Genomic DNA, 10,768 nt, shown 5'->3' with positions numbered 1-10,768 from the left:
TTGCTCAAAAAAAATAATAATGACAAAAATTCCATGTTACAATGAATTATTTTCAGGGCTCCAATTACTTCAAATATTTCCCTTTAAAATGTTTTTTGTGGTAAATATTGCATATATTGTGTAGTAGCCATGGTAAAAACATCAAAGTTTTCTTTGACAAAAGCGCATAAAACAAACAAATAATAGTTCCAGCATAAAATCGACAGATATATCTGAAGTTGATCTCGTAACTTAAGTGTTGAAAGTAAAAGAAAAACCTAATAAAAATGTATCACTTTATGAGTGGGGCACCTTTTGGATCCAAATATATTTAGTGATTTTTTATTTATCTTTTCACTGTGATTACTCAAAAATATGAAAGAATTAAAATCAATGGTGTCCTGCATTATTGATCTTTTAGGGCTCTAATTACTAAATACTGCATATTTCAGTTTTACTATAAAAAAAACTAAGTTGTTTTTGACAGAAAAGCCATAAACATTTTTTTAAATTTGTATTACTTTATATCAACTTGAAGTTGATATAGAGATTTACTGTAAGCGTTAAATAATTAAAAAATAATAATAATCTGACTTATTTTTAACATTTTAATGACTGAGACCCTATATGGTCCCCGGGACCCCTAAAGGTAAAATAAATAAAAAATGCATATATTTTGTTATGGTTTGAAAATGAAAAATATCAAAATGGCCCCCAAATGCTTTAATTTTTCCGTGTGCCGCCCTCAGTGGAAAAAGTTTGGACACCCTGCGTTCAGGAGTCTTATGGCCTGAGGGAAGAAGCTGTTACAGAACCTGGAGGTTCTGCTACGGAGGCTGCGGAACCTTTTTCTAGACCACTGTTTTTCAACCTTTTTTGAGCCAAGGCACATTTTTTGCGTTGAAAAAAACTTGAGGCACACCACCAGCAGAAATCATTAAAAAAACTAAACTTTTTGTCGCAATTGTTGGATATGACTTCAAACCATAACCAACCATGTAACCTATAGCTCTTGTCTCAAAGTAGGTGTACTGTCACCACCTGTCACATCATGGTGTGACTTATTTTGAGTTTTTTGCTGTTTTCCTGTGTGTAGCGTTTTAGTTCTTGTCTTGCGCTCCTATTTTGGTGGCTTTTCGTGTTTTTTCGTTATTTTCCTGTAGCAGTTTCATGTCTTCCTTTGAGCGATATTTCCCACATCTACTTTGTTGTTGTTTTTATCCTTCTTTGTGGGGACATTGTTGATTGTCATGTCATGTTCGGATGTACTTTGTGGACGCCGTCTGCTCCACAGTAAGTCTTTGCTGTCGTCCAGCATTCTGTTTTTGTTTACTTTGTAGCCAGTTCAGTTTAGTTTCCTTCTGCATAGCCTTTCCCTAAGCTTCAATGCTTTTCTTAGAAGCACTCACCTTTTGTTTATTTTTGGTTTAAGCTTTAGACACCTTTTTACCTGCACACTGCTCCCCAAGTTTCCGACATCTACAAAGCAATTAGCTACCGGCTTTCACCTACCGATATGGATTATGTATTACACGGTTACTCTGCCGAGCTCTAGACAGCACCGACACTCAACAACAACACATAATTTGCAGACTGTAATTACTGGTTTGCAGAAAATATTTTTAACCCAAATATGTGAAATTGGATAATCTCCCACGACACACCAGACTGTATCTCACGGCACACTAGTGGTTGAAAAACACTGTTCTAGAGTATCTACAAAGATACAAATTGCTATTCAGACATCTGGTGGACACACTTAGAACAGCTGTTTCTTTCATTCAAACATTTCAGGTAAATTTTTATACTGAGCAAACTCATCCCGTGGGGCCGGATAAAGCCTGATCCGGCAAAATTTCGATATTGTCCAACTCTTAATTACCGATACAGATATATACAGTCGTGGAATTAACACATTATTATGCCTAATTTTGCTGTGATGCCCCGCTGGATGCATTAAACAATGTAACAAGGTTTTCCAAAATAAATGCCAACATGGCACTGCCATATTTATTATTGAAGTCACAAAGTGCATTATTTTTTTTAACATGCCTCAAAACAGCAGCTTGGAATTTGGGACATGCTCTCCCTGAGAGAGCATGAGGAGGTTGAGGTGGGCGGGGTTGAGAGGAGCGGGGTAGCGGGGGGTGTATATTGTAGCGTCCCGGAAGAGTTAGTGCTGCAAGGGGTTCTGGGTATTTGTTCTGTTGTGTTTATGTTGTGTTACGGTGCGGATGTTCTCCCGAAATGTGTTTGTCATTCTTGTTTGGTGTGGGTTCACAGTGTGGCGCATATTTGTAACAGTGTTAAAGGCCTACTAAAATGATTTTTTTTTATTTAAACGGGGATAGCAGATCCATTCTATGTGTCATACTTGATCATTTCGCGATATTGCCATATTTTTGCTGAAAGGATTTAGTAGAGAACATCCACGATAAAGTTCGCAACTTTTGGTCGCTGATATAAAAAGCCTTGCCTGTACCGGAAGTAGTGTGACGTCACAGGTTGAAAGGCTCCTCACATTTCCCCATTGTTTACACCAGCAGCGAGAGCGATTCGGACCGAGAAAGCGACGATTACCCCATTAATTTGAGCCAGGATGAAAGATTTGTGGATGAGGAAACGTGAGAGTGAAGGACTAGAGTGCAGTGCAGGACGTATCTTTTTTCGCTCTGACCGTAACTTAGGTACAAGAGCTCATTGGATTCCACACTCTCTCCTTTTTCTATTGTGGATCACGGATTTGTATTTTAAACCACCTCAGATACTATATCCTCTTGAAAATGAGAGTCGAGAACGCGAAATGGACATTCACAGTGACTTTTATCTCCACGACAATACATCGGTGAAGCACTTTAGCTACGGAGCTAACGTGATAGCATCGTGCTTAAATGCAGATAGAAACAAAAGAAATAAGCCCCGACTGGAAGGATAGACAGCAGATCAACAATACTACCAAACACTGGACCTGTTACCATACGGTTAATGCTGTGCCGCCTGTTGAAGCCTAGCAATGCTGTTGCTAACGACGCCATTGAAGCTAACTTAGCTACGGGACCTCGTCAGAGCTATGATAAAAACATTATCTCTCCACCTACGCCAGCCCTCATCTGCTCATCAACACCCGTGCTTACCTGCGTGCCAGTGATCGACGGTGCGACGAAGGACTTCACCCGATCATCGATGCGGTCGGCGGCTAGCGTCGGATAGCGCGTCTGCTATCCTCAAAGTCCTCCTGGTTGTGTTGCTGCAGCCAGCCGCTAATACACCGATCCCACCTACAGCTTTCTTCTTTGCGGTCTTCATTGTTCATTAAACAAATTGCAAAAGATTTGCCAACACAGATGTCCAGAATACTGTGGAATTTTGCACTGAAAACAGAGCTGTTTGTATTGAGATACAATGTGTCCGAACACTTCCGTTTCAACCATTGACGTCACGCGCATATGTCATCATACATAGACGTTTTCAACCGTGGGAAATTTAAAATTGCACTTTATAAGTTAACCCGGCCGTATTGGCATGTGTTGCAATGTTAAGATTTCATCATTGATATATAAATTATCAGACTGCGTGGTCGGTAGTAGTGGGTTTCAGTAGGCCTTTAAAGTTGTTTATACGGCTACCCTCAGTGTGACCTGTATGGCTGTTGACCAAGTATGCCTTGCATTCCCTTGTGTGTGTGTGAAAAGCCGTAGATATTATGTGACTAAGGTTTATTGGCGCTCTGTAATTCTCCCTGCGTCCGTGTACACAACGGCGTTTTAAAAAGTCATAAATTTTACTTTTTTAAACCGATACCGATAATTTCCGATATTACATTTTAAAGCATTCATCAGCCGATAATATCGGACATCTCTATTTAACACCCCTGGTGTATACCGTTTGGTCAGTCCAGTAAGTCAATGTTGTTGTTTTTGTACAGGAGGGAGTTTTCAAGGACACACTGGACAAATATTTATTATCATTTGATAGAACTTTCCTCGCTTCCTCCCTGCATGTCCTTTTTCCCCTGACTGACTTCATTATCTGTCTCAACCCATCCCTTTGTGCTCCCATTGGCTGGGAGCTATGATGACACATTGGAGGCAGAGGCAAAGACTATAAAAGCTCTTCTGCAGCTGTATTCAGACACAGGGTTGAGCTGACTTCCGACTGAGGTTATTTTAACCACCACTCCGACACACAAGAGACTCCACAAGCCCTGCCTGCCTGCAGCCATGTGTAAAGGACTAGCATCCCTGCCTACGTGCTGCTTGGAAAGGTACAAGATTCATGCGATCAGAGACGGATTACAAGAACTATTTTTCTTCTGCGTATGCATGAACATGTTTTTTTGGTGTGATGCCGTCATCTAGCTTGGTTGAAGAGGTTTTCAGGTTCATTTACGTGGACACAAAATGAATGCATATCGTTTGCTTTCTTGTTACAGAGCCAAAGAGCTGAAAGCAAGGCTAGGAAGCATATTGCAAAAACCTGACGGGAGTCTGTTCTGCTGCAAAGTAGGGAAAAACAGGTAAGATGAGTTAATACCTGGCTTTTGTACCAACGCCAACATACGAGTACATAGTTAATGTGTGCTAAATATGCATCGTTTGTTTTCTAGGGCAACCCTGGAGGAATGTCTGAGGTGGAAAGAGTCATTTGAGCAACTCCTCACCAGCAAATGTAAGAACATATTTACACACAACCTATTTACTTTCCACCCACAGTCTGAATGCTTCTGTATGTATGTATATAGTATAATATTTCATATTTAAACAACACATTCAGAACATTCTCATTTATTTTCTTTCCTTCCTATGTTTTGCATATTTATAGACCGTCGCACTGATACTGGAGTTGCTTTTAATCTCATTGTACCTGCGTATAGTGACAATAAAAGGCATTCTATTATATTCCATTCTGATTTCACGACACGCACAATTGTTTACATTCGAGTCGGCTAATTCAATTCCCTCTCTTCCCCCCCAGACGGACTGTGCGCCTTCACCGCCTTCCTGTTATCGGAATTCAGCGAAGAGAACGTTGCCTTCTACTTTGCATGTGAAGACTACAGAAGTACCAAGTCTCTCGCCAAGCTACCTGCAAAAGCCCAGAAAATCTATAAAGAATTCATAGGCAGCGAAGCTCCCCGAGAGGTAAAAAAAGAAAAAAAAAATGAACACTCGAACATGTGTTTTGATGTATTGACGCATACTAACCTGGTTCTGTCCCGGGTTTTTCTAGATTAACATTGACCATGAAACTCGTGACGCCACCAAGGCGAACATGCTGTGCCCGTCGCTCTCCTGCTTCGACCAGGCCCAGCACAAGATCTACATGCTCATGGCTAAAGACTGCTACCCACGCTTCTTGCGCTCACCCGCCTACGGTGATCTCGTCAGCCAGGCCACAAAACAGCATCGGTTGGGGAAGAAGGTTTGAGCTGGCTTTGCGGACCTCATCAAGGAACGGGACCCGGAGGGCCGAACACGAGTGCAAAGCGTCCTCTGTTGACTCCTTTACTTTTAAAAGCTGAAAGGAAAAGAGAAAAAAAAAACTGAAGGGTGATTGTTTGCTCAACTGGAATGTTAGTGAGAAAGTTATGCTGTGTCTCAAAAGGGGGTCTGTCTGTAAATGTACGAGAATGTGAAAAAGCTAAGACAGGGGTCCCTAAACTACGATCCACGGGTCGGATCTGGCTCGCCAGCGTTCACGATCTGGCTCGTCCAAAGGAAAATAAAAAATAAATTTTATATATATATATATATATATATATATGTGTGTGTATATATATGTATATATATATAGTTGAGGTTTCTGTGGTTTATCCGTTATACGGTGCTCAATACCGGGGTATAGCGGAATATATATATATATATATACACTACCGTTCAAAAGTTTGGGGTCACCCAAACAATTTTGTGGAATAGCCTTCATTTCTAAGAACAAGAATAGACTGTCGAGTTTCAGATGAAAGTTCTCTTTTTCTGGCCATTTTGAGCATTTAATTGACCCCACAAATGTGATGCTCCAGAAACTCAATCTGCTCAAAGGAAGGTCAGTTTTGTAGCTTCTGTAACGAGCTAAACTCTTTTCAGATGAGTGAACATGATTGCACAAGGGTTTTCTAATCATCAATTAGCCTTCCGAGCCAATGAGCAAACACATTGTACCATTAGAACACTGGAGTGATAGTTGCGGGAAATGGGCCTCTATACAACTATGTAGATATTGCACCAAAAACCAGACATTTGCAATTTACCACATTAGCAATGTATAGAGTGTATTTTTTTAAAGTTAAGACTAGTTTAAAGTTATCTTCATTGAAAAGTACAGTGCTTTTCCTTCAAAAATAAGGACATTTCAATGTGACCCCAAACTTTTGAACGGTAGTGTGTATATATATATATATATATATATATATATATATATATATATATATATATATATATATATATATATATATATATATATATATATATATATATTTATCCAATCAAGCCTGTTTCGCAGGTTTCCCTCGTCAGGGTATTTTAAAATTGACGAGCAGGCTTGTAGGGATGATATAGCCTCTGTGTATTTTCCTGACCTAACGTATATATATTTTTTATTTATTTATTTATTTTATGTTTTATTTTTTTCTTTAAAAAATGTTTTTGTTTGTTTACCTTTTTTTGTTTTTAAATCTGTCCTGTCCAGCTGCTCAGGCAAATCATATTGTTGATGTAGATGCAAAAGTCTGGGATACTTTTCTTGTTGCCTAATTTTTATTCGACTTCTTCAAATGTTTGGATATAATTAGCGTTTGGCACAGCCGGAACGTAGCAGCAGGGGACGGAAAGAAGAAGAAGAAGAAAAAAGAAGACCGGGGAGGGAAATTGTGGGGACAAGAGATCAAAAATAAATAAAATGACATTAATAAATATATATAATTACATATATACATATACGCATATATATATGTATATATATACATATACACATACGTGTGTGTCATATATATACACATACACGCAAACACAAATAGATAGCCGCCCCCCCCGAGTCAAAATTTTTTGTGGACCCCTGGTCTAAGACAATCCCACACTTTGTCATGAATGAGAAACGCACTTTAAATTTCCCTTGAGGCAAATACTTGTGTTTGTAATGTCTGTGTCAAAGTTCGACATTGTTTGTGAAAATAGGTACGTTATGATTTATTTATTTATTTGCCTGTATTTTATATTGTAGATTTTTTACACAAAAAATAATGATGTGCAATATTATGTTTATAACTGTTGGATTTTTATATACAATGAAATATATTTAATAAATTGAAAATAAATGTGCAAAAGTCAGTTTCAAAGTATTAAATGAATTGATTATTATAGAAAAATGGTACACGCCGTATTTTTTGTTTGTCTTTTTATAACATGCAAAAGTCTGGGATACTTTTCTTGTTGCCTAATTTGTATTCGACTTTATTAAATGTTTGGATATGTTTAGTGTTCGGCCCATCCAGACTGGACCGGGAGGGGACAGAAGGAAGACAAAAGAAGACAGTTCGGGGAATTGTGATAAGACAGAGAGGGACAGCAACAAAGTTAACAACAGATATAATATACACAAATATAATACAATTATTATAAAAAAAAAACTATAGAGTAAAAATACAGTATTGACAATAACCATTATTACACTATAATTGGAACAATGGTAATATTATTAAATAATTTACACATACATTCAGCAGGGAGGTAACACAGCAAAGCTTGGTCTGACAATGTCATAGCGGTTATTTATTTAACACAATATTTATTATTATGAATGTCATTTTCTGTGGGCAATGACTGCATTGCAGGATTGCATCATACTGAGAGTTCTAATATCCAATCAGGGTCTTTAAGTGAAATCAGATAAATGCTATGTTTAAAACTCTTGTGTGGTGTTCGGGTCTGTGGGACCCGTTTTCATTTTTTTATTAAAAGAAAAATGATACGATTAATTAATTTTTCAAACTGAGATTCACTGACTTTGGCTCATTTTCTGTGAAGAACATACATCAGAATACATATTATATGGCCACACACCATACCCACCCCCCCCCCCCCACCCACAAACACACACACACACACACACACAGCAGGCCTAGACAGGAGGAGGACAGAGTGTAGGTACACAGAACATCAGAGGGTCAAATGTGCGAGAAAATGAGAGCAGACAGTGTTGACAAACAATGTTGCAACTTTGTGTCGGAACCGCAGGTGCAGAAACACAAAAGAATGCCTGTGGGATGCGGAAACTGGCAGAGAAATTTTACGTGCAACGTTCATATTGTTGTTACTCAGCCAGCGTTTGTGGGTCTGATGGAGCCGTTGCATTTTTGTGGCTTTTAATGCCTCACAATCAAACACTTTTATGTTAAAATACTGAACAGATGTTTACCTTATCCCAATAAACATCTGAGTAACAACAATATGAACATTACACAAGGGTTAATACATTATTTAAATAGATGTGCGGGTTAACTAATATTGTGGATATACACAGAAATATGTCATATAAGCCCACTGTAGTATTACTGTGTTTTCTGACACAAACACACTGATGTGGAAAGAAAGAATGGTTTTAGTGTGAAATAATTACAAACAGTACAGGGTTCGCACGGGTGCTTAAAAACCTTGAAAATGCTTGGATTTTAATGTTGTGTTTTCAAGGTAGGAAAAATGCTGGAATTTTGGGTGAAGTGCGTTTAAATGCTTGGAAATGTTCATCATATTTCTCGGCAGTCTGACTCAATAGGCTAATTATAAAATGGAAAAGAATAAAATAAGTTTACTTAAAAATGAAAACTACACGCTTGATCTTACATTAGGTTGTTGTCATGCCATAGCCGTATATATGTGTCGCCCCCAAGAGGACAGTGGTGCATCGGTCCATCGGTCGTTTTAATGAACATTGGATGGATATGATTAGTCCATTTTTGTACTTTTTTGTACTGTGAAGGTCATGTAATGTATAACTTGTAAACTTTTTCACAAGTTAGAGCTCAGTTAATATGAATGATTTTGTAGTTTTTACACAACATGGTTGTATGCATTTCTTGCTCTATTATTTTCGTTGTCTACTTCAGTGTTTTTCAACCTTTTTTGAGCCAAGGCACATTTTCTTCATTGAAAAAATGCGTAGGCACACCACCAGCAGAAATCATTAAAAAATGAAACTCAACAGCCGATATTGACAATAAAAAGTCGTTGTCGCAATTGTTGGATATGACTTTAAACCATAACCAAGCATGCGTCACTATAGCTCTTGTCTCAAAGTAGGTGTACTGTCACCACCTGTCACATCACGCCCTGACTTATTTGGACTTTTTTGCCGTTTTCCTGTGTGTAGTGTTTTAGTTCTTGTCTTGCGCTCCTACTTTGGTGGCTTTTTCTCTTTATATGGTATTTTCCTATAGCAGTTTCATGTCTTCCTTGACCGCTATTCCCCACACCTGCTTTGTTTTAGCAATCAAGAATATTTCAGTTGTTTTTATCCTTCTTTGTGGGGACATTGTTGATTGTCATGTCATGTTCAGATGTACTTTGTGGACGCCGTCTTTGCTCCACAGTAAGTCTTTGCTGTCGTCCAGCATTCTGTTTTGGTTTACTTTGTAGCCAGTTCAGTTTTAGTTTAGTTCTGCATAGCGTTCTCTAAGCTTCAATGCCTTTTCTTAGGGGCACCCACCTTTTGTTTATTTTTGGTTTAAGCCAGTGGTTCTTAACCTTGTTGGAGGTACCGAACCCCACCAGTTTCAAATGCGCATTCACCGAACCCTTCTTTAGTGAAAAATAAAATGTTGTTTTTTTTCTAATTCAAGACAAAGTTATAGGTTTTTGGTAACACTTCAGTAAGGGGAACATATTCTAAGTAACAAAGTTGTAATTTTGAGTTTTTTGGACACTAGGGGAACATATTCTAAGTAACAAAGACTTAATTTAGAGTTATTTGGTTTGCATGTCCTCCCCGTGACTGCGTGGGTTCCCTCCGGGTACTCCGGCTTCCTCCCACCTCCAAAGACATGCACCTGGGGATAGGTTGATTGGCAACACTAAATGGTCCCTAGTGTGTGAATGTGAGTGTGAATGTTGTCTATCCATCTGTGTTGGCCCTGCGATGAGGTGGCGACTTGTCCAGGGTGTACCCCGCCTTCCGCCCGATTGTAGCTGAGATAGGCTCCAGCGCCCCCCGCGACCCCAAAAGGGAATAAGCGGTAGAAAATGGATGGATGGATGGATGGTTAGGGTTAGGGTTAGAGGGTTAGTGCCAGGGTTAGAGGGGACGGCGTGGCAAAGTTGGGAGAGTGGCCGTGCCAGCAATCTGAGGGTTACTGGTTCGGTCCCCACCTTCTACAATCCTTGTCACGTCCGTTGTGTCCTTGAGCAAGACACTTCACCCTTGCTCCTGATGGGCCTGGTTAGCGCCGTGCATGGCAGCTCCCGCCATCAGTGTGTGAATGTGTGTGTGTGAATGGGTGAATGTGGAAATAGTGTCAAAGCGCTTTGAGTTCCTTAAAAAAGGTAGAAAAGCGGCATACAAGTACAACCCATTTACCATTTAGAGGGTCAGGGCTATAATAAGGCCATGCCGAATAAGGCATTAATAAGTACTTAATAATGACTAGTTAAGAGCCAATATGTTACTAATTTGCATGTTAATAAGCAACTAATTAATGGTGAATATGTTCCCCATACTAAAGTGTTACCATGTTTTATTACTGGTGCACAAAATGAACCGTGCATGAACATCACCTTGTTCAAACAACAAAACCAACACAGTG

The 10,768-nt window shown here is 39.1% G+C and overlaps 1 protein-coding gene across 1 annotated transcript; it reads left to right on the top strand.

Moving 5' to 3' along the window:
* The first annotated feature begins 3,811 nt into the window (after nucleotides 1–3,811).
* LOC133635369 (regulator of G-protein signaling 5-like) lies at nucleotides 3,812–6,381 on the top strand. The gene is made up of 5 exons (XM_062028509.1): nucleotides 3,812–4,243; nucleotides 4,412–4,495; nucleotides 4,586–4,647; nucleotides 4,954–5,120; nucleotides 5,209–6,381. Exons 1-5 carry the CDS (start codon nucleotides 4,200–4,202, stop codon nucleotides 5,404–5,406), a joined length of 555 nt encoding a protein of 184 aa, XP_061884493.1. The 5' UTR covers nucleotides 3,812–4,199; the 3' UTR covers nucleotides 5,407–6,381.
* Nucleotides 6,382–10,768: the final 4,387 nt, after the last annotated feature.

Source organism: Entelurus aequoreus, linkage group LG19 (assembly GCF_033978785.1).
Source record: "Entelurus aequoreus isolate RoL-2023_Sb linkage group LG19, RoL_Eaeq_v1.1, whole genome shotgun sequence".
NCBI classification, from domain to species: Eukaryota; Metazoa; Chordata; class Actinopteri; order Syngnathiformes; family Syngnathidae; genus Entelurus; species Entelurus aequoreus.
Note: the sequence above shows the minus strand (reverse complement) of the source record. Positions and strands in the feature narration are given on the sequence as shown.

Excerpts from the sequence above, each read along its gene's own strand:
- LOC133635369 (XM_062028509.1), top strand. The coding sequence starts at position 4,200 with ATGTGTAAAGGACTAGCATCCCTGCCTACGTGCTGCTTGGAAAG. Across the intron at positions 4,244-4,411 it reads CCTACGTGCTGCTTGGAAAG|AGCCAAAGAGCTGAAAGCAA; the intron begins GTACAAGATTCA and ends TTCTTGTTACAG. Across the intron at positions 4,496-4,585 it reads TGCAAAGTAGGGAAAAACAG|GGCAACCCTGGAGGAATGTC; the intron begins GTAAGATGAGTT and ends TTTGTTTTCTAG.